The 27,593-nt window shown below is 44.3% G+C and overlaps 2 protein-coding genes across 4 annotated transcripts in view; one reads left to right on the top strand and one right to left on the bottom strand.

The window, feature by feature from the left end:
- Positions 1-115: 115 nt before the first annotated feature.
- LOC115132680 (calsequestrin-2-like) lies at positions 116-11,067 on the top strand. Its single transcript, XM_065024852.1, has 11 exons — positions 116-705; positions 4,285-4,369; positions 6,064-6,164; positions 7,743-7,851; positions 8,571-8,644; positions 8,761-8,891; positions 9,228-9,273; positions 9,375-9,429; positions 9,707-9,807; positions 9,923-9,997; positions 10,173-11,067. The coding sequence occupies exons 1-11, from the start codon at positions 469-471 to the stop codon at positions 10,380-10,382; spliced, it is 1,224 nt and encodes a 407-aa protein (XP_064880924.1). The 5' UTR covers positions 116-468; the 3' UTR covers positions 10,383-11,067.
- Positions 11,068-16,648: 5,581 nt separating this feature from the next.
- The window catches only part of LOC115132656 (vang-like protein 1), a 60,796-nt gene continuing 49,851 nt past the window's right edge, over positions 16,649-27,593 (bottom strand). For 2 of the 3 annotated variants that reach the window (XM_029665381.2, XM_029665395.2), the window contains 4 exons: positions 24,148-24,308; positions 22,176-22,323; positions 20,107-20,341; positions 16,649-19,873 (listed from right to left, as the gene is read on the bottom strand). In XM_029665381.2, the coding sequence (XP_029521241.1) occupies positions 19,613-19,873; positions 20,107-20,341; positions 22,176-22,323; positions 24,148-24,308 (805 nt within the window). In that variant the 3' untranslated portion in view covers positions 16,649-19,612. The remainder of the gene's footprint in view (positions 19,874-20,106; positions 20,342-22,175; positions 22,324-24,147; positions 24,309-27,593) is intronic. The other variant, XM_029665387.2, reaches the window with a different exon arrangement.

Genomic DNA, 27,593 nt, shown 5'->3' with positions numbered 1-27,593 from the left:
GATTTCCACTCTGCCAAAACTCCCCGGATTCACTTTTGGGGACCTATTTTTTTCAACCACAGTGTGAGGCAGGCAAGAGAGAGAGCAGGAAAGAGAACTAGAGAGAGAGAAAGAGAGAGAGAACGAGGAAGGAAAAGAGGCAGAAAGAGAGCTAGAGAGAGTGCGGAAGAGAGAGAGAGAGGGAGGAAGAGAGAGAGGAAGGGGAAGCGAGAGAGAGGCAGAAAGAGAACTAGAGAGAGAGAGAGTGAAATAATACAACCAAAGCTGGAGACTTTAGGATAAACAATAATTCTTCTCTTGCTTGTTATTTTCAAAAACGTATTTTTCTGTTTCTTTAACTGGTGCAAATTGGTGGCTAGTACTGGCTACTACCCATTGAAGGCTCAAGGGTTCTAGTTCTGTATAGTTTCCCCTGCTTCTTCCAGTTCCTACTCATTGTCCACTAGTGGGCATTTCCCTCTAAGAAGCATGCAGCTCCTCTGGCTGTCCCTATTGCCCTGTCTGTACCTGGCCTCGCTGTGCTCTGCAGAGCAGGGACTGGAGTTCCCCAGCTTTGACGGGAAGGACCGCGTTCTGCACATCAACGAACGCAACTACAAGAAGGCTCTGAAGAGGTTTGACATGCTATGCCTACTCTACCATGAACCGCAGCCGGCTCACAAAGGCAGACAGAAGCAGCTTCAGATGACTGAGCTTGTGCTGGAGGTAAGAGGGGGAAGAGGAGATGAGGTGAGAGTGGAGGAGAGAGGGGGGGAGAAAGTAGTGCAGGGATGTTCAGATGCTATAGGTCAGCCAACAGGGGCCAACATTCCTTGTCTGAGGGTCAGTGTTATCCGGAATCCTTGGGATGTCCCTACCCCCCATTGAAGTTGAAATTTAAAATGTTTAAATTAAGAGTTAAGATTAGGGTTAGGTAAGGGTTATGGTTAAGGCAAAGGTTTAGGGTAGATACGTTCCAAGGATCCCGGATAGTAAATGTTTTCTGGTAAACAAGGTCAATAAGGTAGTGAATAGGATTATGGGATTATTATTCAACCCCAAGACAAAATGTGTAGAGCACAGACAAAAGGTAATTTTAACAGATGAGGATGGGGACATGTAGAGCTTTAAGGCTTAATGGTAACCACCGTGAATGTATACATTTAATTTGATAATTGACATGGAAGATATATTACACATCCTAGTTCCTTGGATACATCTTTGTAAAAGCACCTGTTTGTTCCCAAGGTCAGCATCGTCTTTCCATCACATTCAAGCTGGTTGATTTACATGGCTTCCCTCGCTGAAGTTAACCGTCTGTCACTTCAACTCCGGTGACATCTTAAATAGAGTTGACATCTTTATGCGCTACCAGGACATTTTAAATGAGGATTGCTGGACACTGTGTGGACAAGAGAAATAAGTTCTGTGCCTGGACAGCTGCTATATGACCATATTAGAAGCCTTTGTAAAACAAAGATTTGATGTCAGAGATTACTCAAAGCCAAATGGCACCTCAATCACACATACCTTTCTGTCACCCAACTACCTCATCCCTATATTGTTATTTATCTTTTGCTCCTTTGCACCCCAGTATCTCAACTTGCACATTCATCTTCTGCACATCTATCACTCCAGTGTTTAATTGTTAAATTGTAATTATTTCGCCACTATGGCCTATTTATTGCCTTACCTCCCTAATCTTACTACATTTGCACACACTGTATATAGATATACTGTATGTTTGTTTAGTCCATGTATAACTCTGTGTTGTTTTTGTCACACTGCTTTGCTTCATCTTGGCCAGGTCGCAGTTGTAAATGAGAACTTGTTCTCAACTGGCCTACCTGGTTAAATAAAGGTGAAATTTAAAAAAAAATGAAAACTGTTGATTGGTAATTTCAGAGAGAGAATTACCTTGTTTCTCTTGTAGAACAGAGCAATATCATACCATCAGGTCGTGATGATTATGGGTATTCCCATGTTGATTCCCCCAATGTCCCAGCACTGTTTCTAGGTCAGCTTATAATTATAGTTTATACAGTGCATTCTGAAATTATTCAGACCCCTAGACTTCTTCCACTTTTTGTTACATTACAGCCTTATTCTAAAATAGATTCAATTACAAATGTTCAATCAACACACAACACCCCATAATGACAAAGTGAAAGCAGGATTTATACATTTTTGCTCATTTATTAAAAATGAAAAAGAGAAATACCTTATTTACAAATACTGTGCTTCTACACCTGCATTGCTTGCTGTTTGGGGGTTTAGGCTGAGTTTCTGTACAGCACTTTGATATATCAGCTGATGTAAGAAGGGCTATATAAATCAATTTGATTTGAATAAATTTGATATACATAAGTATTAAGACCCTTTGCTATGAGACTCGAACTTGAGCTCAGGTGCATCCTGTTTCCATTGATCATCCTTGAGATGTTTCTACAACTTGATTGGAGTCCATCTGTGGTAAATTCAATTGATTGGACATGATTTGGAAAGGCACACAAGGTCTCGTATGTGGTCCGACAGTTGACAGTGCATGTCAGAGCAAAAACCAAGCCATGAGGTCGAAGGAATTGTCCCACAGTATTGTGTCGAGGCACAGATCTGGGGAAGGGTACAAACATCTTTTTGCAGCATTGAAGGTCCCCAAGAACACAGTGGCCTCCATCATTCTTAAACGGAAAAAGTTTGGAACCACCAAGAGCAATAGGGGGAGAAGGACCTTGGTCAGGGAGGTGACCAAAAACCCGATGGTCACTCTGTCAGAGTTCCTCTGTGGAGATGGGATAGCCTTCCAGAAGGACAAACATCAACAATCAGGCCTTTATGGTAGAGTGGCCAGACAGAAGCCACTCCTCAGTAAAAAGTATATGACAGCCCACTTGGAGTTTGCCAAAAGGCACCTAAATGACTCTCAGACCATGAGACACAAGATTCTCTGGTCTGATGAAACCAAGATTGAACTCTTTGGCTTGAATGGCAAGCGTCACGTCTGGAGGACATCTGGCATCCCTACGGTGAAGCGTGGTGGTGGCAGCATCATGCTGTGGAAATGTTTTTCAGCGGCAGAGAATGGGAGACTAGTCAGGATTGAGGAAAAGATTAATGGAGCAAAGTACAGAGATTCTTGATGAAAACCCGCTCCAGAGCGCTCAGGACCTCAGACTGGGGTGAAGGGTCACCTTCCAACAGGACAACAACCCTAAGCACACAGCCAAGACAATGCAGGAATGGCTTGATCCCTGAATGTCCTTGAGTGGCCCAGCCAGAGCCCGGACTTGAACCCGATCGAACATCTCTGAAGAGACCTGAAAATGGCTGTGCAGCGACGCTCCTCATCCAACCTGACAGAGCTTGAGAGGATCTGCAGAGAAGAATGTGAGAAATTCCCCAAATACAGGTGTGCAAAGCTTGTAGCGTCATACCCAAGAAGACTCGAGTCTGTAATCGCTCCTGAAGGTGCTTTAACAAAGTACTGAGTAAAGGGTCTGAATACTTATGTAAATGTTATATTTCAGTTTTTTCTGTTTAATAAATTTGCAAAAATGTCTAAACCTGTTTTTGCTTTGTCATTATGGGGTATTGTGTGTAGATTGATGAGGGAAAACAACTATTTAATCCATTTAGAATAGAATAAGGCTGCAACATAACAAAATGTGAACAAAGACCAGGGTTCTGAATACTTCCCGAATGCACTGTAACTACTTACTTGGCTCATGAACGTGAACTAATTAATGAAAGAGGCTCCATTGCTTCTTGTGACAGTAAAGATGCATACTAAACAGTAGCTTAACTATTTGCAAACATCTGTTTTTCAAAAAGTGAGAAGTACCCACCCCAGTCACAACAAAAGGACCTCAGTCAAACTCCACTTTAGCCCTCTGCAGTGCAGTGGGAGTTTGGAGGCCTTTGTTCCTCTCGGAGGAAGTGTTCTCTGAACAGTAAACAGTGCTGACACTTACAAAGGAGTTTCTCCCACAGTCAGTCCACAGGGTGCTCTCCTCTATGACCTTGGTGATCAAAGCTGTGTAGACAAAGACAGCACTGGCTGCTGTTGCTAGCCCAAATTCCAAGCATCAGGGAGAGAGGAAGTTGAGCTTGAAAGCAGGTTATATATTTATAATTCCCACAGTGGACTAATGCAATGCTGAATATGTCTAATGATTTGAGGTGGATCATAAGGAAATAAGTGCCCACAACACCCCAAACAACACATTGTTGCTACGTTGTTGAAATACGTTGTTGAAATAATAAAAGTTGGCTGATGACAAATGTTGTGTCTTGTTAAATCCTCAGCTGACTGCACAGGTCCTGGAGGACAAGGACATTGGCTTTGGGATGGTTGACTCTCAGAAGGATGCCAAAGTTGCCAAGAAACTGGGTACGTCATAATTTGTCATAAACTCAGCAAAAAAAGCGAACATCCCTTTTACAGGACCCTGTCTTTCAAAGATCATTTGTAAAAAGCCAAATAACTTCACAGATCTTCATTGTAAAGGGTTTAAACACTGTTTCCCATGCTATGTTCAATGAACCATAAACAATTAACGAACATGCACCTGTGGAACGGTCGTTAAAACACTAACAGCTTACAGACGGTAGGCATTTCAGGTCACAGTTATGAAAACTTAGGACACTTCTACTGATTCTGAAAACACCAAAAGAAAGATGGCCAGGGTCCCTGCTCATCTGCGTGAATGTACCTTAGGCATGCTGCAAGGAGGCATGAGGACTGCAGATGTGGCCAGGGCAATAAATTGCAATGTCCGTACTGTGAGACGCCTAAGACAGCGCTACAGGGAGACAATATGGACAGCTGATCGTCCTCGCAGTGGCAGACCACGTGTAACAACACCTGCACAGGATCGGTACATCCAAACATCACACCTGCGGGACAGGTACAGGATGGCAACAACAACTGCCCGAGTTACACCAGGAACGCACAATCCCTCCATCAGTGCTCAGACTGTCCGCAATAGGCCGAGAGAGGCTGGACTGAGGGCTTATATGCCTGTTGTAAGGCAGGTCCTCACCAGACAACACCGGCAACAACGTCGCCTATGGGCACAAACCCCCTGTCGCTGAACCAGACAGGACTGGCAAAAAGTGCTCTTCACTGACGAGTCGTGGTTTTGTCTCACCAGGGGTGATGGTCAGATTCGCGTTTATCGTCGAAAGAATGAGCATTACACCGAGGCCTGTACTCTGGCGTGGGATTGTTCTGGTGGTGGAGGGTCCGTCATGGTCTGGGGCAGTGTGTCACAGCATCATCAGACTGAGCTTGTTATCATTGCAGGCAATCTCAATGCTGTGTGTTACAGGGAAGACATCCTTCTCCCTCATGCGGTACCCTTCCTGCAGGCTCATCCTGACATAACCCTCCAGCATGACAATGCCACCAGCCATACTGCTCGTTCTGTGCGTGATTTCCTTCAAGACAGGAATGTCAGTGTTCTGCCATGGCCAGCGCAGAGTCCGGATCTCAATCCCATTAAGCATGTCTGGGACCTATTGGATCGGAGGGTGAGGGCTAGGGCCATTCCCCCCAGAAATGTCTGGGAACTTGCAGGTGCCTTGGTGGAAGAGTGGGATAACATCTTGCAGCAAGAACTGGCAAATCTGGTGCAGTCCATGAGGAGGAGATGCACTGCAGTACTTAATGCAGCTGGTGGCCACACCAGATACGGACTGTTACTTTTTATTTTGACCCCCCTTTGTTCAGGGACACATTATTCCATTTCTGTTAGTCACATGTCTGTGGAACTTGTTCAGTTTATGTCTCAGTTGTTGAATCTTATGTTCATACAAATATTTACACATGTTATGTTTGCTGAAAATAACGCAGTTGATAGTGAGAGGACATTTCTTTTTTTGCTGAGTTCATATTCCTGGTCAGGTCATATGGTCAGGCAAATCCCTGGTCACAAAACACGAATATGGAAACAAGGCTTCTGAACTAATCCTTTACATCAAAATACCATAACCTCTACAAAATAGGTATTTGTCAAGGCTTGTTTTCCAGTTGGCACTCAGTCACCAATGCTTCCTGAATCCTCCTTTCCTCTGGGCTCTCAGGTTTGGAGGAGGAGGGCAGTATGTACATCTTCAAGGACGACCGTGTGATCGAGTTTGACGGGGAATTCTCAGCAGACACCCTGGTGGAATTCCTGCTGGATGTGAGTAGGATCAAAGGGGAGGGAAGCGGGAGGTAGGAGGAAGAGGGAGGTGGGACAAGGGAGAGAGAGGGAAGAGGGAGGTAGGAGAGAGAGGGAAGAGGGAGGTAGGAGAGAGAGGGAAGAGGGAGGTGGGACGAGAGAGAGAGAGAGAGAGAGGGAGGGAGGAGAGAGAGGGAGGGAGGAGAGAGAGGGAGGGAGGAGAGAGCGGGGAGAGGGAGGGAGGAGAGAGTGGGGAGAGGGAGGGAGAGGGAAGAGGGAGGGAGAGAGAGGGAAGAGGGAGGTAGGGGAGAAAGGTAAGAGGGAGGTGGGACAAGGGAGAGAGAGAGGGAAGAGGGAGGTGGGACAGGGAAGATGGAGGTAGAAGAGAGAGGAATGAGGGAGGTAGGGTAGAAAGGTAAGAGGGAAGTGGGAGAGGGAAGAGGGAGAGGGAAGAGGGAGGTAGGAGAGAGAGGGAAGAGGGAGAGGGAAGAGGGAGGTAGGAGAGAGAGGGAAGAGGGAGGTGGGACAGGGAAGAGAGAGGTAGGAGAGAAAGGGAAGAGGGAGGTGGGACATGGGAAGAGAGAGGTAGGAGAGAAAGGGAAGAGGGAGGTGGGACATGGGAGAGAGAGGGAGGTGGAAGGGGGAGGTAGGAGAGAGGGAAGGGTGAGGTAGGAGAGAGAGGGAAGAGAGGTAGGAGAGGGAGAGAGGGGGAAGTGGGACATGGGAGAGAGTGGTAAGAGGGAGGTGGAAGACAGCAGGAAGAGGGAAGTGTCTCTTCCTCCAGTGTAAGAGGGATAGAACCGCAAGGGGAGAAGACTTCCTAGCTCATCATGTTATAAAAAATGAACAGCCTCTGCCTCATTAGATGATATGTAAATGCTGCAATGTAATGCAAGGCTCAGCAGGAGAATACTAAGTCCTCTCCCCCTTGTCTTTCCTGGGAAAATAAACAGAGTTAGTGTTTGAAGGGATGTTGTAACTGGTAAAGACAGCTGGTGGTGTAGTTTGAAGGGATGTTGTAACTGGTAAAGACAGCTGGTGGTGTAGTTTGAAGGGATGTTGTAACTGGTAAATACAGCTGGTGGTGTAGTTTGAAGGGATGTTGTAACTGGTAAATACAGCTGGTGGTGTAGTTTCAAGGGATGTTGTAACTGGTAAATACAGCTGGTGGTGTAGTTTCAAGGGATGTTGTAACTGGTAAAGACAGCTGGTGGTGTAGTTTGAAGGGATGTTGTAACTGGTAAATACAGCTGGTGGTGTAGTTTGAAGGGATGTTGTAACTGGTAAATACAGCTGGTGGTGTAGTTTCAAGGGATGTTGTAACTGGTAAAGACAGCTGGTGGTGTAGTTTGAAGGGATGTTGTAACTGGTAAATACAGCTGGTGGTGTAGTTTGAAGGGAGTAGAGAGGCAACATGATAAATGAATAAAAGATAAACGCAAGGAGTAAACTTCTGTTGCTCATGTACAGTACAAGCAAAGCTTTTTGCCTGGTACACGTGGCAACTATTCTGTTATTAAAGGCAACTCACTCATCACAGCCCACTCTCTCCCACTGTGTTAATTAATGGCCATGCTGTTGTGCTGCTCTGCCCCATAGGTGTTGGAGGACCCAGTGGAGCTCATCAGTAACCCTATGGAACTGAGGGCCTTTGAGAGGATGGAGGAAGACATACGCCTCATTGGTTACTTCAAGGGAGAGGACTCATGTGAGTCTGTGTATGCCAAGGCATGCATTATGAGATGGCCTGTTCACACGAGTCAAACAAGTGAATTGTGTGAGGAACTCATGGGAGTGAGAAATTGTCTCTTGCTTTAAGGTGCACTCGTCTCAGTGTAGTTTCATACGTCAGCTGTCCAAATCAGCCCCCTTAAAATCTCCCTGCTGTTCCTGCCCAATACTCCCCAGAAGCTCACTACTCCACATAGGACCTAATAGAGGCAATTAACCATTAAGCCAGATGCTATAAAGACACTTTGCTCTGGGCTGATCTACACTCCTTCTTGCCTCCCGAGAGGCTTTTAATAGTTTCTAGTTCTCTGTCTAATAGGTCGAGAGCAATTATAGACAGTGCTGCTCCAAAGAAGAAACAGAGAAACGAGAGAAGGGAAGATAAAATCTCATATTTGACAGAGGCGTGATGCAGCTTTTATTAGGAAAAATCCTATTTCGGAGAGAAGATTGTAGGTCCTACGGCCGTGACCTTATTGAGAGGATAGCCTGGCGCCTCAGAAGCTGGATGTAAAATGGTTCTGTTACTGAGGAGGAGGAGGAGGGAGAGAGATTACGCTGGGAAATTGAAATTGAATGTCAACCCTTGTTTTCCTGATCACAGCTTTCTGAAGGAAGATGAGTTTTGAATGCAATCCTACCAAACTGTAATCTGTTTCTTTCTCTCTCTCTCTTCCTCTTCTTCCATTCTATCAGACTACAAGGCGTTCCAGGAGGCCTCAGAGCGGTTTCAGCCCTACATCAAGTTCTTCGCCACATTCGACAAAGCTGTAAGTACAGTACAGTCCACAAACCTGAATCGAGTCAAACCTGTGTGCGTGTAGACAGTATCTAGGTCCGTTTCTACACAACATCGGTGATGGATAAGTTGTGTGTTGTGATGCAGACGGCGAAGCACCTTTCTCTGAAGATGAACGAGGTGAACTTCTATGAGCCCTTCATGGAAGAACCAGCCATCCTCCCTGGCAGGCAACTCTCAGAGATGGAGATAGTGGAGTTTGTCCACCAACACAAAAGGTAACCCGAAAAAAGAGTTCATTTAAGGGCTTGAACACACCAATAGCGTTTGCCTCCCGAGAGTGAACCCTGTGTGCAAACCGATTTTACATGTAGAATCGCGTGAAAATGTTGTCAGTCAGACTTCACTGAACGATCGGTAGATGAACAGGAGATCCACATTCAATGCGACCCTTTAGTTCTGTGGTTCTAACTTCTCCCGTTGGTGCAGATGGATCATTAGAATCCAGTCATTTTTCATATCATCACTGCTATTCTTCCTGATCTCATATGGATGACCCAGTTTACTGTTGGATATTCTTGAAAAGTTGTGTGTCTGCGGTCTGTCTTCCGCAGGGCGACTCTGAGAAAGTTGCGTGCAGAGGACATGTTTGAGACGTGGGTGAGTTACCTACAGTGTTACTGTACCTCTCCCTGAGAAAAGGGAATTATACTGGTGGTATTATATGTGTACCCTTTACAAATTCAACGTCCCTTTCCCAGGAGGATAACCTGGATGGGATCCACATCGTAGCCTTTGCTGAGGAGGAAGACCCAGGTTTGTTGATCTTTTATCTTCTCATTTGTAAAACTGGAATCCTTAAATGGTGAAACTGCAACGTCCGTTTGGAATGTTACAACAACAAAGATGGAACAGCAGAATATGTACTGCAATTTCCTCTTTGGCCACACAATAAAAATAATAACAAAGGTGCTGGGGCGGACAGTGGCGCTGTTTCCCCTAATGCGGAATCCATATTTAACACAGTACATGGGTAGGGACACAAATGGGTGCGTACAAATATCTCTAAGCTGTCCATCTGTGATTTCTCCAGATGGTTATGAGTTCCTGGAGATCCTGAAAGACGTGGCCAGAGACAACACCAACAACCCTGAGCTCAGTATAGTGTGGATAGACCCTGATGACTTCCCACTGGTATGACCTCTGACCCCACACACACCATCATACTGTATATAATTACCTATTTCATCTGGTGTGCTTGGTCAGCTTTATAAACTGCACCAATGCCTTGTCTGTCTCCCCGATCTAGCTGACCACATACTGGGAGAAGACCTTCAAGGTGAACCTGTTTAAGCCTCAGATTGGAGTTGTGAACGTGACAGATGTAAGTTGAGCTCTCCTTTAACTTAAGTTGTGTTCCACCTGTTGGTTCAATTTAATGGTAAGATAACACCTCTGGACATCTCGTTACAATAGAATCTGTATTACCTCATGAGCTGAAGACAAAATTGAATTGGATGAGGTGGCCAGTGGTTGAACTTTGATCCCCACTGTGGCAGGCGGACAGTGTCTGGCTGGACATGTCCAACGATGAAGACCTGCCCACAGCTGAGGAACTGGAGGACTGGATCGAAGACGTGCTGTCTGGGAAGGTCAACACTGAGGATGACGATGATGTGAAGGACGATTATGACGGGGTTGACCGGGAGGATAGGCACCAGAGTGACGATCACGATGATGACTATGACGACCATGATGACAGTGACTAACCTGCAGTCCAGCAGAGATTGCATGTTTTATTGAACAGTCTGGTATTTTATCTTGTATTTTCATGAAAATTGTAGGGTAAAATGGTAGTTATAGAGAATTATCGAATAGTAAACGCTTGGTTTCTTTGGGATTTATTTAAAGATGTCCATGTATAGCTTTACTACTTGATACCAGGTATCTGCAGTGATATCTGCAGTGTTCAGTTCTTTGTACTAGAAGCACTAAAATAACCAATTGTTACAATGCAATTTCTCAGACCATAGCACGTAAATACTTAATTAGACTGTGAAATAAACTGCAACACCAGTACATCATAGAATGACTTGTTACATTTTCTAAATGAAAGCTAAAGCTTCTTTATGGCAGAGGATTGTAAAGGTTCTTATGAGTCCAGGTTGTGTTGTCTTGATTCCATAAATACTTGATTGTATAATTATGTGATTGTGTATGAATAAATGTAATGTAACCTAAAGGTTTTGGGTGTGTGATGTGTGTGTCCCAGTGGAGGCTGGTGGGAGGAGTTATAAGAGGGCGGACTGTTGTAATGGCTGGAATGGAATAAATGGAACGATATCAAACATATAGAAACCACGTTTGATTCCGTTCCATTTCTTCCATTCCAGCCATTACAATGAGCCAGTCCTCCTATAACTCCTCCCACCAGCCTCCACTGGTGTGTACATGCAGTGGTGTAAAATACTTCAGTAAAAATACTACTAAGTAGTTTTTTGGGGTATCTGTACTTTACTTGACTATTTATATTTTTGACAACTTTAACTTCCCTACATTCCTAAAGAAAATAATGTAGTTTTTACATTTTCCCTGACACCCAAAAGTACTGGTTACATTTTAAATTCTTAGCAGGACAGGAAAATGGTCCAATTCACTTATCAAGAGAACATACCTGGTCATCCCTACTGCCTCTGATCTGGCGGACTCACAAAACACACATGCTTAAATTGTAAATGATGCCTGAGTGTTGGGAGTGTGCCCCTGGCTATCCGTAAATTTAAAAAACAAGAAAATGGTGCCGTTTGGTTTGCTTAATATAAGGAATTAGAAATCATATTTTAACTTTTGATACTTAAGTATATTTAAAATCAAATTATTTTAGACTTTTACTCAAGTAGTATTTTACTGGGTGATTTTCACTTTTACTTCAGTCATTTTCTATTAAGGTATCTACAACTCCACTGTGTCCTCCTCCCAGAGCGCTAAGAACCTTGGCGTGATCCTGGACAACACCCTGTCGTTCTCAACTAACATCAAGGCGGTGGCCCGTTCCTGTAGGTTCATGCTCTACAACATCCGCAGAGTACGACCCTGCCTCACACAGGAAGCGGCGCAGGTCCTAATCCAGGCACTTGTCATCTCCCGTCTGGATTACTGCAACTCGCTGTTGGCTGGGCTCCCTGCCTGTGCCATTAAACCCCTACAACTCATCCAGAACGCCGCAGCCCGTCTGGTGTTCAACCTTCCCAAGTTCTCTCACGTCACCCCGCTCCTCCGCTCTCTCCACTTGCTTCCAGTTGAAGCTCGCATCCGCTACAAGACCATGGTGCTTGCCTACGGAGCTGTGAGGGGAACGGCACCTCAGTACCTCCAGGCTCTGATCAGGCCCTACACCCAAACAAGGGCACTGCGTTCATCCACCTCTGGCCTGCTCGCCTCCCTACCACTGAGGAAGTACAGTTCCCGCTCAGCCCAGTCAAAACTGTTCGCTGCTCTGGCCCCCCAATGGTGGAACAAACTCCCTCACGACGCCAGGACAGCGGAGTCAATCACCACCTTCCGGAGACACCTGAAACCCCACCTCTTTAAGGAATACCTAGGATAGGATAAAGTAATCCTTCTCACCCCCCCCTTAAAAGATTTAGATGTACTATTGTAAAGTGGCTGCTCCACTGGATGTCATAAGGTGAATGCACCAATTTGTAAGTCGCTCTGGATAAGAGCGTCTGCTAAATGACTTAAATGTAAATGTAAATGTATCTATACTTTTACTTAAGTATGACAACTGGGTACTTTTTCCACCTGTGTGTGTGCGTGTGCATGTGTGAGAGAGTGCACTTCAGGCCCGTCATTACAGGGGCTTCTGGGTGGCGCAGTGGTCTAAGGCACTGCATCTCTGTGCAAGAGGCATTACTGCAGTACCTGGTTTGAATCTAGGCTGCATCACATCTGGCCATGATGGGAGTCCCATAGGGCGGCACACAGTTGGCCCAGCGTTGTCCAGGTTTCACTGGGGTAGGCCGTCATTGTAAATAAGGATTTGTTTTTAACTGACTTGCCTTGTTAAATAAAGGTTAAATAAAAAATAATAAAATACTGAGGTCAGATCTCACACTGCCAGCCAGCCAGAGTCCTGACCAGCATCCTCTCTGGCTATTCACTTCTCACTATGAATTATTCAAACCGTTCTGAATAATGCAACATCGTTAGTCCTTCTAATGCAGGGTGAGAAGCACAGGCAGCCCACCCCACAACCGCAACCACACACACACTTAACATACACACACTCTGGGTGAATCGGTGTTACTGGGTATAAATGAATAATGAGAGATTCAGTTAAAATCACCCCCCTCCAGCTACTCATATGCTGTGGTATGCAGACGGTATGTTTGGATTATGGCAAAATGCATAAACATGCCATTCTATGGCTGAAGGGATGTGGTGGAGGAGCTAAGAGGTTGTATCCGCAGGAGACAGGACAGATGACTGCATGTTCTCCCTGCACCAAGGGAACCAGGGAATGAAAACACTTAAGACCAGAATGAGTGTGTGAATTATGGTTGTGGCCCCCAGTGAGGGTCTCCAGGGCCTTCAGTTTTATTGATACCCGTGTCATGACAAAACGTGATGTTCAACATGAATAATGGCTGAAGTAAATGCAAAGAGCGGCTGGCATGTAGTTCATTGGTTGGGTTATTCAGTGTCCAGCACAAGCTCTATGAAAGATGGGATTAAGGAAGGGTTTGGTCGAGAAGGGATACAGCTTTTGTTCAAATTGACTTTTCGGAGCTGGTTTAGGAGAAGCAGCAGGTTAGGGTAATTAGGTTAATGTTAGGAAAAGGGTTCGTTTTTTTTATTTTAGGGTTAGCTAGAATCATTTCTAGACATGGCCCTAAGATAGAGGATAAGAGTAGGTAGAGAAGGAGGCTGGATGGAGATGACCTCTATCAGCTCAACAGTGTGGCCCTAACACTTGTTCATTTTTTGTGGGGTACTTAGAGGGAGGTTTATTGCAGGTACAAAATCAATGAAAAAGAGACGATTGATTGAGGGGGAGAGTTACAGTGCCTTCGGAAAGTATTCAGACCCTTTGACTTTTTCCACATTTTGTTACGTTACAGCCTTGTTCTAAAATGGATCAAATCAAACCAATTCCTCAATCTACACACAATACCCCATAATGACAAAGCGAAAACAGGTTCAGAAATAGCTTATTTAGGTAAGTATTAAGCCCCTTTGCTATGAAACTCGAAATTGAGCTCAGGTGCAGGCCCCTAGAGCTGGCCACCCGGCCAAACTGAGCAAACAGGGGAGAAGGGCATTGGTCAGGGAGGTGACCAAGAACCTGAAGGTCACTCTAACAGAGCTCCAGCGTTCCTCTGTGGAGATGAGAGAATGCCAAGCGTCACACCTGGAGGAAACCTGGCACCATCCCTACGGTGAAGCATGGTGGTGGTAGCATCATGCTGTGGGGATGTTTTTCAGCGGCTGGGACTGGGAGACTAGTCAGTATCGAGGCAAAGATGAATGGAGTAAAGTACAGAGAAATCCTTGATGAAAACCTGCTCCAGGGCGCTCAGAACCTCAGATTTGGGAAAAAGGTTCACCTTTCAACAGGACAATGACACTAAGCACTCAGCCAAGACAACGCAGGAGTGGCTTCGGGACAAGTCTCTGAATGTCCTTGAGTGGCCCAGCCAGAGCCCGGAATCCGATCGAACATCTCTGGAGAGACCTGAAAATGGCTGAGCAGCAACGCTCCCCATCCAACCTGACAGAGCTTGAGAGGATCTGCAGAGAAGAATGGGAGAAACTCATCAAATACAGGTGTGCCAAGCTTGTAGCGTCAAACCCAAGAAGACTCGAGGCTGTCATCGCTGCCAAAGGTGCTGCAACCAAGTACTGAGTAAAGGGTCTGAATACTTATGTAAAAGTGCTATTTTTGCTAATAAAAAAATATAAAAAACTGTCTAAACCTATTTTTGCTTCGTCACAATTCAATCAATTTTACAATAAAGCTGTAATGTAACAAAAAATTGGAAAAAGTCAAGGGGTCTGAATACTTTCCGAAGGCACTGTATGTGCACCTGCCACTATTAGTGCACATTTAAAGGCCCAATAAAATCAAAAATGTGATTTCCTGTGTTTTATATACATTTCCACAAGGTTGGAATAATACTGTGAAATTGTGAAAGATGCTATTTTAGTGTAAACGCTACTTGAAAAGACCACCTGAAATTTCAGCCTGTTTTGGTGGGATGCAGTAAATTATGTTATAAATTAAATCTCAATGTAATTGTAATGTTTCAGATTGCTTTGGGTGATTTCACTATTTTTTTTTTTTTTTACTTACCCCAAGCAACGATTCACTTCCTCATCATCGTTGTGCAGTACGGGGCCTCTAAAAAAACATGAACAAATGCTCCAAAAACACCCAAATATGTCATTTTAGAAACGGAAACGCTCTCAGTATCGTGATGCAGGTGTTTAGATGTTGTACACATTAAATTGTCATTCCGAATATGATCCACAACGTTATATTCCATGCGATGTTTCCCCTACCCAGCTGTTCCATTCTCCGTGTAGCCTCCTGCTGGAATGGAAATAGAGATATCGCTCGAGTCGCAACAAAACGGAATATAATGTTGCAGTTAAAGTTCTGAATGTTTTTGGAGCCTTTGTTCATGTTTTTTTCAGAGCCCCCATACTGTGTACTTTTCTCAAAAACAAGTGAAATCACAAAAAAAAGTGTCTGGACCCTTCTATAACATGGAATTTACATTAAAAACATAGATTTTGTTGTGAAAAAGCAAACTTCTCATTTAATAGACCAATAAGAAAGAGTTTCAAACCTCTGCCAATAACAGCCAATTTTCTGTTTTCCCCTCCCCTCTCAGACCACTCCCAGATAGTTCCAGCAACAGTAAATTCTTGCTTGAGAAATTGCCCTTTGCTATTTTTGTTTATTTTTCGACCATTTTAATTGAAAATAATCAGAGTAAGGTACTTAATTGTTACTCAGAAATAATTTGATATTGTGATAAAAACAGCTGCATTGGTCCTTTCAGTGTGTATTCCTGATGTGTTTCAGAGTCAAGCTCCTTGGTCAGGAGAGCTTCGTCAGACTCTGTGAGCACAGGGTAGTACTATAGATCTGCCCTACCCAGAACTGATCTTGTTCAGCAGAGCCCAAAGCCCAAAAGGCCCGACGCAGCGCAGGCTGTGAGAATAAAATACCACTGATCTCTCCCCTCTGCTTCAGTCGGTCTGCACACAGCCAGGCCAGCACACATCACCAAGTCATTACAAAACCAAATGAGGGAAAGTATGAGAAAAAAAAACATTCTATTTAGATGCAAATGCTTCTCGTTTCCTCTCCACACTCTTGACAATGTATTTCTGTGGCTCTTCTGGAGAGCGAAGGAGAAGCGAGGGTTAAACCGGTGATAGATGAGTAGTGACAGGTGGGCCCGCAGCAGGTTTTCGGGGGATGAGGTCGTGTGCGTCGCCGCTGCACACATTCATTTACCCACAAGGCTGTGTGGGGCCCCACTGAGAGCCTGACAGCAAGCCAATTACTATGGGCACCATGACAACAACCAGCCAGCCCCAAAATAACCCAACAAGGTGACATTTGGCTCATATAGCAGGATCAAACTGTTAATGGGCGATGACAGAGCAGAATGTTTAAAAATGGGGTTTGACAGTTAATAGGTCATAACACACTGTGGTACTTGTGGGTAGTCTGGCTGCACTGTAATAATTTATAAAGTAGTGGAACTCTAGTCTGGACAATTATACACACTGACAGCTCCTTATTGAGCCTTCACAGAAGAGGCAACAAGTAATGGTCATTTCACTTTCTCTGCCTGGGTGACAGTCAATACAAGAGATTTCTTAGTAGCAACGTCACTCATCGTCGCACCTATAACCACCCTAGGACCACAGAGATGCCTAGGATATAGTTGTGTGGTCCAAAAAAATATCCTTTCAATGGAATGCTTGAAAAACAGTCCTTCTTAGAGCCAGTTAATACATGTTCATACAAAAGTTTATTTTACACAAATGCCTGTTGTATAGTGAAATTGACACATTGATTACAATGTGTTGTCAGGTCAGTAAAAAGCAGAGGTCTACAGTATGGGTGCAACCTGGCTAACCTTTAGCCTGGTCGCAGATCAGTTACTGCCAGGTTAGCAGAACCTGGCAGTAACAGCACAAACAGATCTGTGACCAGGCCAGCAAACCTTGACAGAGGTCAATACCCAGGTTAGCATTTATTGGGATGACTCCTGTACCGGAGGCAGCTCTACAGAGTGGTCACTAGCTGGCACAGGCACAAAGGCATGATATTAACCACACTGCTAACACTAACCTTAAATTAAGAACAAAAAGCTATTTTTTTGTTTTGATTAATTTTTGCCATACAGACAATTTGACTTTGCCACTGGCACATCTAGCGGAAATCGCTCAGTTCTGCCTCCAGGGCAAGACTAATCCCAATAAACGTCAATCTGCGGTCAGTACAGGGAAGGCTGAGCATGTGATAAGGGAATGGTATATGCACACGCTTAGCTACATAAATACATACAGTGTAAAGACAAAGTCCATCAATTATGGGTACAAAAGACTCCCAGTGCTAAGTATAAAAAAATTGTTTTCATGACGACTGAGAAAACAAAGAGAGTTGCATTTCCAAGTGGCTTTTATGAGCCACATGCTAACGGTTAAAAATGGTTTGTGTATAACCTGCCACGGCACCATGCGTTTGTTTGTGAATGTGTCAGCACCCAACAGTAACCCATTGCCATTGTCTGACACCTTCTGGTTTGTCTGCCAGGGGGCGCCCACGGACAGTTTTGTTTTCATGAATGACATGCAGAGCTGTAATACCGTGGAGGACCTCGACAAACCGGAAGTCCATTCTACATGGGGATTTATGAGATCTTAAGTAGATAGGATCCTGATCACCTCTGAAACAATTCATCCTGGATGGATCTCAATCTGCCACCCACATTCACATGGGGAGAATATAGGATTCTGATGTCATGAGTGATTTTTATGTTCATCCTTTTAAATAAGGAACAGACTCAAAGCTATCAGGTCCCCAGATTCACAGCTCAACATGATATCTCGCTTGATGACATTGCAATAGAAGATGAACCAGACGGGTGAGTTACAAGGGAGGCTCCTCTTCACCCCCTAGTACCATACCATCTCAAGAGGCGATTAGCTTAATTAACCGCTTAGACTTTCAATGGTAATAGCTGCAGAATAATCTATTTATATAGCCCTTCTTACATCAGCTGATATCTCAAAGTGCTGTACAGAAACTCAGCCTAAAACCCCAAACAGCAAGCAATGCAGGTGTAGAAGCACGATTCTGAATAGAGTTCTGCGTACCGTGTACAAGGTACACAGGCAGATTGAGGCTGTGGTCCAAATCAGTGTCATACATTAGTTGTATATGTGTATCTTCTCTCCCGGAGTGCTCTATCAGGCAAAGTAAGCGTGATATAAGTGAAAGCCTGAACCCTGAGAAGAGATATATGCGGGGAATGAATGTGTCGCTTTATAAAAAGGTAACTTAAGTTTCAGCAAATGCAGGGTCCTTAATGGACACGTTATCAAAATATGACTACGCTGGGAAGTGGGACCATCCTATGAAAAATGTAAGAGTGGAACGAGACAGCAGCACATCTCCAAAATCCATTACAGAAGCTGTAAATATTGACTTACATCAGCAATCAGGATCCTATGGGATTCCTAATATGGGCGACTATGGGATTCCTAATACGTTTGAAGAGCTCTGCTTTACAAACCAGCCATGAGTGTATAATGGTATGTTGAAAATGTTACATAAGTTAATTTGGGATATGGATGGACCATTCTGAGCCCGTTTTGACAGTAGTACTTATAAAAGAACATAGTCCTGTATAGTACAGAATAACCTGGTTATAGAGAGAGATTTGTGGACGAGATGTACTGCAGTATAACATGCTGTTCTATTGCGACATTGCGCCTGGGAAAGTGCTGCTGTATGCATAAAGCCATACTACAGTACACACTTTGAGGTCTAAAATATATATATTTTTAACAGATCCCCTTGGGGTGGTAATCGTATAAATTGGCATTGAATTAGAATTTCTATTTAACATCACCAATAACAGATAAAACAAGGTTGTTTTTAAAAATATCAGAATAACAATGAATGCCACCGATATTTATGTCTTGCTCTGTACATCCACAGATCGGGATATAAGGAAATGGGAGGGAGATTGACCCAGTACACAGACTTAAACAACATATCACAATGTGTTTATACATAATCAATATACAGATGTAGAGAACATGTGCATGTAACATTAAAAAAGACAATTAAGTAGCTATAGTTTCAGAACAGCAGACAGGCCTGAGACGTGTGTTAAAATAAACATTTTGTCCAGAAGTTAAATAGTGGCAGTTCACCATCTGTAGTGGTTTGGCTGAGGGGGAATGAAGGAATGTCCATGGCAACAAACAGTAATGTCATTTGACTCTTTGGTGAGATGTCAAAATGGCCGTCCCCCTCCTTCGGTCTCCACCTTCTGTCTGGAGTCATGGAATTAAAATAATTCCTTGTCTTGAGCTCTGCATCAGTCTTTCAGAGGTGGAACAACTGATTGTGTTCATAGACATTGACACATATGCAGTTGTGTGCACACATTGTTCATCTACAGTTCCATCTCCACAGAGTCCAGTTCAATCTTCTGTGTGTGCATGCAAGACAAGTCAAATTAATCACCGGTGTATATTTTTTTTTAAACATTTTTTTTATATTAACTCATAAACCAGGTAAACCATAGATAAAAAAGGATAATATATTCCAACATGTGTAACATATATTCATATATAATATAAAAATCCAAAAATAAAATAAAACTGCAAACCCAAAATAAACACATTTTGAAAACAAAACTAAAAAAAGGTGTGTGGTGGTAAAAACAGTTGTCCAGTTCTACACAGAGGTCTCTGACTGTAGCCGCAGGACGAACTTGTGCGACTTGGGGTCGATGAACTCCTCTGAAAGCTGGATGTAGGGGATCCTTTTGGCCGTCACCACCAGGCTGAAGTCTATGCACTTGAGGAGGAAGATGGCGCCCTCCTTGAGGCCACTGGTGACCGACACCTCGCTGACCAGAGTCCACTGCCGGGCCAGCCAGCGCTCGCGGCCATACTGCAAGGTGGGCCAGGGGGTCAGGTAACTCTCCAGGAAGGCCTATGAGGAGAGGAGTTAGCACTTTCCCAATAACATAATTATTTGTTACTACTATACAAGTAAGGTGCCACTCAAAGGAGTTGGTCAAAACCAGTGGGGGATGATGGTGGACGGGCTCATTGTAATGGCTGGAATGGAATGAAATCCCAAACTATTCCATTCCAGCCATTTCAATCTGCTCGTCCTCCGATTTCTCCTCCCACCAGCCTCCACTGATGAGAACACTTGGTCACCTTGGGCGTCATGTTGTTGGTGATGCAGAAGGCCAGGTGCTGCTGGATGCTCTCCATGCTGTGGCAGTGCTGCTGCCTGGTGGTGCGAAGGTACTTCTGCAGGGAGCGGGCCATGGAGGGGAAGATGGCCTGGGCGGCCTCGCGCGGGTCCATTACGTCCCCGGGGGCTTTCTTCTGCTCCTCCTCCTGCATGCGCCTGATGTGTGTGAAGGCCTCCTCTACCGCCACCACCAGTCTAGGAGGGCACATGAAATGTGGTTGTTCAGTGCGCAATGTGGTTGTTCAGTGCACAATGATGGAGTGTATACTTCTACTACCGGGGCTTTGGAAACATCTAAAAAGGCTTTACATGGCATAGGAGTAACTACAAAAATATATAGAACTAAAACAATTACCTGCACTTGTCTTGAATTAGCTTTTAACTACAGTACCAGTCAAAAGTTTGGACACCTACTAATTGAAGGGTTTTTCTTTATTTTTACTAAGACATCAACACTATCAAATAAAACATATGGAATCATGTAGTAACCAAAAACGTGTTAAACAAATCAAAATATATTTTATATTTCAGATTCTTCAAAGTAACCACCCTTTGCCTTGCTGACAGTTTTGCACACTTGGCATTCTCTCAACCAGCTTCATGAGGTAGTCACCTGGAAAGCATTTCAATTAACAGGTGTGCCTTGTTAAGTTAATTGTTGGAATTTCTTTCCTTCTTAATGTGTTTGATCGAATCAGTTGTGTTGTGACAAGGTAGGGGTGGTATACAGAAGATGGCCCTATTTGGTAAAAGACCATGTCCATATTATGTCAAGAACAGCTCAAATAAGCAAAGAGAAACAATAGTCCATCATTACTAAGACATGAAGGTCAGTCAATCCGGAAAATGTCAAGAACTTTGAAAGTTTCTTCAAATGGAGTCGCAAAAACCATCAAGCGCTATGATGAAACTGGCTCTCATGAGGACCGCCACAGGAAAGGAAGACCCAGATTTACCTCTGCTGCAGAGGATACATTCATTACCAGCCTCAGAAATTGCATCCCAAATAAATGCTTCAGAGTTTAAATAACAGACACATCTCAACACCAACTGTTCAGAGGAGACTGCGTGAATCAGGCCTTCATGGTCTAATTTCTACAAAGAAACCACTACTAAAGGACACCAATAAGAAGAGGAGACTTGCTTGGGCCAAGAAACATGAGCAATGGACATTAGACCGGTGGAAATCTGTAATTTATTTAGAAGTCAAGGCACACTTAACCAGCATGGCTACCACAGCATTCTGCAGCAATATGCCATCCCATCTGGTTAGCGCTGAGTCGGACTATCATTTGTTTTTCAACAGGACAATGACCCAACACACCTCCAGGCTGTGTAAGTGCTATTTGACCAAGGAGAGTGATGTAGTGCTGCATCAGATGACCTGGCCTCCACAATCACTTGACCTCAAACCAATTGAGATGGTTTGAGATGAGATGGACTGCAGAGTGAAAGAAGATCAGCAAACAAGTGCTCAGCATATGTGGGAACTCCTTCAAGTCTGTTTGAAAAGCATTCCAGGTAAAGCTGGTTGAGAGAATGCAAAGCTGTCATCAAGGAATAGGTTGCTACTTTGAAGAATCTAAAATATATTTTGATTTGCTTAACACTTTTTTGGTTAATACATGATTCCATGTGTGTTATTTCATAGTTTTGATGTCTTCACTATTATTCTACAACGTAGAAAATAGTACAAATAAAGAAAAACCCTTGAATGAGTAGGTGTGTCCAAACTTTTGACTGGTACTGTACTTTATTTAGGGAAAACTTTCTTACTACAACTGTGTCTCACCTAGCTATCTTAAGATTAATGCACTAATTATTAGTTGCTCTGGATAAGAGCATCTGTTTAGCGATTCAAATGTAAATGTGATCTAATATCAAACCAAAGAGAGGAGACATACTTTAGTATCCGTTTGGTTGGTAAGTCCAAACGGCTCCTTTACCACAAATATGTAGAGAAACAATCCCCATATGTCCTTCCATTCATTTACCAAACAGCCGAAAACCCCCCAAACCTGTCTCTCACCGGGCCTTGCGTTTACGGACGCGTCTCTCGTGCTCCGCCTCCTCGTAGTACAGCTCGTTGTGACTGGTGTCTCGGCGGCGGGCGGCAGCGGCAATCATAGCCCGAGACTGGGAGTGGGCCAATCCGGTCGCTGCGTTGTTCTCAGGGCCTAGGGAGGCAGACAACAGAGGGATGTTCGGTTAATACAGGTGTTCATTACTTCCATTGATACAGAATCTTGCAAAGTCAGAGTGTCAAGATATCTCCACAGTAAAAAAACATGCCATATACTCAAAGTAACACAGACATATAGACACCTTTAAAAAACTGTGTGACAACTGAACAAACACTGTCTTTGAATAGTAGTAAACCATAAAATCGTAAAGGACAGAACACAGTAATCAAAAAAAAATTGGATATAGTTGAAAATGCATGTACCAAGTTCAAACCACCACACCCACGCAACCACTGTAACATTCTGTTATTCCGGGTTCTTAGCTACTCCGCCTCTCTGTGTCTTTGAGCGGAGCCGAGTGTCCGTCTTAATACACTTCCCCGGCCAACTTCAAAAGTTGAATGTCAGTCGCATGTCATTATGAGAGTGTTAATATGCAAGAGAGCGACGGCTCATGTTAATAGAGGCTAAGAGAGGGAGCTGCTGCAGTATTCATGTAGGCTGGCAATTCAGGACTGGAGAATTGTATTATATATCCAGGCCCTATTTCTCCAGTCTGAGAAACGGCAGCCATGTTTGCACTGCCAGTCAGGTCATGAACCCGTCAACTCACCAACCCAAAAGAGATTTGTTTTCTTTTGAAGTAGTAATGTTGGGGGTTAATACCACAAATAAGAATTACCTGGTGATCAAAAGAACACGGCTTGCTTGATGTAAAGGAGAGAGCCCTGTGGGTCTGTACATGGGCATGTCAGTATAAAATATAATACTGAAAAGCTAAACATTTGGAATTAAGGGTGCCTGTCTATGACTATCATGATTCATTTCAGCAAAGTCATGTCTCCTGCCAACTCATCTGAAGTGTGTGTTCTAACAGCCTCTACCATGCTTAGTGGTTAGGTGATGGACCTTGGTCATGGATAATGGAGGGAGGACAGTCTCTCTCCTAGACTACCCCAAATCACTGTCCCTGCTGCAGTTACTGTGATGACACTCCCCAGAGACCAGCTCCTCAATGAGGAGAACAAGAGGAGAGTGACAGTGGGCAGTATAGCTATTGATTTAACACTGCTGGCTGTCTCATCTCTGAGCTCTACTGGAGGGAGGAGGGAGGCAGAGAAAGAATAGAGGGAGGAAGAGGGCAAGAGCCAGAGCGAAAGAGAGGCAGGGGGGGTACACTTATGGGGAACACAGAGAAGGAAATTGCTTCATGAGTAGTCACAAGCAGTCCTGATGCCTCTTCACTTCAAAACATGTTCAAACAAATGCATTTATTTCGTTTCCCTCTCTCCAGATATCCTATTAGATTTCGCTCTTGCCCAGAGCTGATTTTACAAATTATTATTCCATATCAGAAACAGTCAAAGCAAGTGTTCAGCTAAAAGTGAAAATGTATAACACACTAGTAAATAGAAGCAGCGATAAATCGTCACTGGGTCAATGTCGATAGTGACATCACATGTTTTGGGTGTGGCCTACACAAACGAGTTTAATCATTTCACAGCTGTGTCTCTAAACCAATGAGGCATGCCAATTACAGTGGAGAGCAAGGGGATTGGTTTGGTGTGCAGCTCCAGTGAGAGAGAGGCGGGTTAGTCAGTGAGTCCAGACAGTGTTCAGAGATGCAGGGTTTTAGTGAGAGACAACTACTGAACTTACTGTCCAAAAGGTAAGCTTTCAGTTTGGCTTTAAAGACCTCTGGGTGTTAGAGAGCAACCGAGGAGAGGAGAGAGTCAAACATCAAGCCCAAAGGACAGATAAGAGAAACAGATATAGAAGAAATGGATAGATAAACCCAAGGAGTCTCCATGCACTCACCAGTGGCGGGGGATGCCGGGAACTCACCATCCACATTATAGACCTTAAGGCCGGCCAGGTGCTTGGCGGCCCGGGACTTCGAGGCGGTGAGCAGGGCCGGGTTGTGGACAGAGAAGTCCCTGTAGTAGTTCTCTATGATGGCCAATGCCGCCCGCTGAATACTGAGCACACACAGGCACACACACACACACACACGCAGGCACACACACACGCAGGCACACACACACGCAGGCACACACACGCACGCAGGCACACACACACACGCAGGCACACACACACACGCAGGCACACACACACACGCAGGCACACACACACACGCAGGCACACACACACGCAGGCACACACACACACGCAGGCACACACACACGCAGGCACACACACACGCAGGCACACACACACGCAGGCACACACACACGCAGGCACACACACACGCAGGCACACACACATGCAGGCACACACGCAGGCACACGCAGGCACACACACACACACGTAGGCACACACACGCAGGCACACACACGTAGGCACACACACGCAGGCACACACACGCAGGCACACACACGCAGGCACACACACGCAGGCACACACACGCAGGCACACACACGCAGGCACACACACGCAGGCACACACACACGCAGGCACACACAGATAGAAAGAATAAGGAGAAGTAGATTTAATTGGAACCTGGACATAGGATACATTTTTTTTACTTAAGCTAATAAAATCCACGATCAGAGACACAGAGCGAGAGACACACAGACAGAGAAAGAGAGACACGCACAGAGAGAGAGACAGACACACAGAGAGAGAGAGAGACAGACAGAGAGAGACACACAGAGAGAGAGAGAGACAGACAGAGAGAGACACACAGAGAGAGAGACATAGATAAAGGGAGAGAGAGAGAGAGAGAGATATGGAGAGAAAGAGGAAGATTGAGAGAGGAGTGGAGTCATAAGCACCAGGAATGTGAGTGTGACTGTGTTACTTTGAGCCATCATGTTATCATTAACCCCCCCTGAACACAGGGACATATCCCTGCTGTCTAGGCTCTGTCAAATTAAACCAGAACAGAACCTCACAGCACCGCTGGGAGAGAGCGGCTGAGGTTAGAGAGAGACAGACTACTTCCTATTGCTGCTGCAGCATAGACACCATGTCCCGGCACAACATGCCATGTCTTGCCTCTCAAAGACGGCAATATTTCACCAGTTGAGACTTTACATACGTGTTCTGTTCTTGTGCTTTAGCAATCCATTATGTAGCAACCGAGTATGGCCTGAACACATCTCTAAGTCATTGTCTACACAGACATGTAGTCAAGTGATCAATGTACCAGTGCTGATTAGCCAGATACACAATACCAATTCATTAAGCGTGTGTATCCATTTTGTTTACGTGCCTTTACGGTTTTGATCTAGAAATGCCAGGGATAATTTTCTGCTGTAGCTCATTGTAGCCTACTGATCCAATCTAGCCCTGTTAGTACGCTGCTGAGACAGTCAGAGCCCAGTTCCTCTGCGTTGTAACTGCGTTGGGCCCACTACCAGAGCAGCAGCAGATGCAAGCAGCTTTTCACAGGCCTACAGAAGCACAGGGCAGGCCTTTCTCCTCCCTCTCCCCTTTCCCCTCCCTTCCTCTACCAGGGACTCATGTCATTTGTTAAGACGAGCGAGGGCGCTAACTTTACTGTTGCAGACAGAGTCAGTGAGGAAGTACCACGTGCTGGCCTGGAAGCATGTGCTTCCTATTTCCCCCTGGGGCAGCCAGGCAGCACACTGAGGCTACTGTCCCTCTCTGTAGACAGACACAGGCCTCTCTTCTAACCCATCCTCTTTATTCCCCTATTGATACTACACCATGAGAAAGGTTTACTGCTGTGTACCGTTCCACATGGAAGAGTGAGTAGGAGAGAGAGAGAGAGAGCGAGGAGATAGAAACTCTCTTGGGACGTCCTAACAGTAGTGACATGGTGGGGGGGGGGGGGGGGGGAGAGGTATGCAACTTTACACACCCAGTGCTGACGCAGGGGAAATGTCAGGCTAAGTGACAGGACATTATGGACATGTTCTCGCCCTCATTCCAGTGCAGTATATATATATATATACACACACACACACACACACACACACAGTGCCCTCAGAAAGTATGCAGAAGCCTTAACTTTTTCCACTTTGTGGTGTCACAGCCTGAATTTTAAATGGATACTATTTAGATTGTGTGCCACTGATCTACACATAATACCCCACAATGTCAAATTGGAATTGTTTTTCTGAATGTTTTACAAAATTACATTTTTTTTATGATTACTCCATATCTGTACCACGCATACAATTAGCTGTAAGGTCCCTACAATACAAAAACATATCTTTGAGCATGGTGAAGTTATTAAATTACACTTTGGATGGTGTGTCAATACACCCTGTCACCGCAATGATACAGGCGTCCATCCTAACTCAGTTGCTGTAGAGGAAGGAAACTGCTCAGGGATTTCACTATGAGGCCAATAGTGATTTTAAAACAGTTACAGAGTTTAATGGCTGTGATAGGAGAAAACGGAGGATGGATCAACAACATTGTAGTTACTCCACAATACTAATCTAAATGACAGCGTGAAAAGAAGGAAGTCTGTACAGAATAAAACATATTCCCAAACATGCATCCGGTTTCCAATAAGGCACTAAAGTAATTTTGTCCTGAATACAAAAGCGTTTTGTTTGGGGAAAATCCAACTGAAAACATCACTCACTGATTACCACTTCATATTTTCAAGCATGGTGATGGCTGCATCATGTTATGGATATGCTTGTCATCAGCAAGGACTAGGGAGGGTTTTTCTGGTTAAAAATACATGGAATAGAGCTAAACACAGACAAAATCCTAGAGGAAAACCTGGTTCAGTCTGCTTTCCAACAGACACTGGGAGACAAATTCACCTTTCAGCAGGACAATAACCTAAATCTCAAGGCCCAAATATACGCTTGAGTTGCATTGAATGTTCCTGAGTGGCTTTGTTACAGTTTTGACTTAAATCGACTTGAAAATCTATGGCGAGACTTGAAAATGGCTGTTTAGCAATGATCATCAACCAACTTGACAGAGCTTGAAGAATTTCAAAAATAATAAAAATGGGTAAACATTGTACAATCCAGGTGTGGAAAGCTCTTAGAGACTTACCCAGAAAGACTCACAGCTGTAATCACTGCCAAAAGGTATTGGCTCAGGGGGTGAATATCTATGTAATCAAGATAGTGTTTTATTTTTTAATTCATCTTAAAAATATATATAATTTTTCTTTGTATTTTGTAAAGATTAAATGTCACGCCTTGGTCTTAGTATTTTGTGTTTTTAGTTATTTGGTCAGGCCAGGGTGTGACATGGGTTTGTTGTGTTGTAGTATTGGGGTTTTAGTAGGCATTAGGATTGTGACTGAGTAGGGGTGTCTAGCATAG

Source organism: Oncorhynchus nerka, linkage group LG2 (assembly GCF_034236695.1).
Source record: "Oncorhynchus nerka isolate Pitt River linkage group LG2, Oner_Uvic_2.0, whole genome shotgun sequence".
NCBI classification, from domain to species: Eukaryota; Metazoa; Chordata; class Actinopteri; order Salmoniformes; family Salmonidae; genus Oncorhynchus; species Oncorhynchus nerka.
This window is presented reverse-complemented; position numbering and strand designations above follow the sequence as displayed.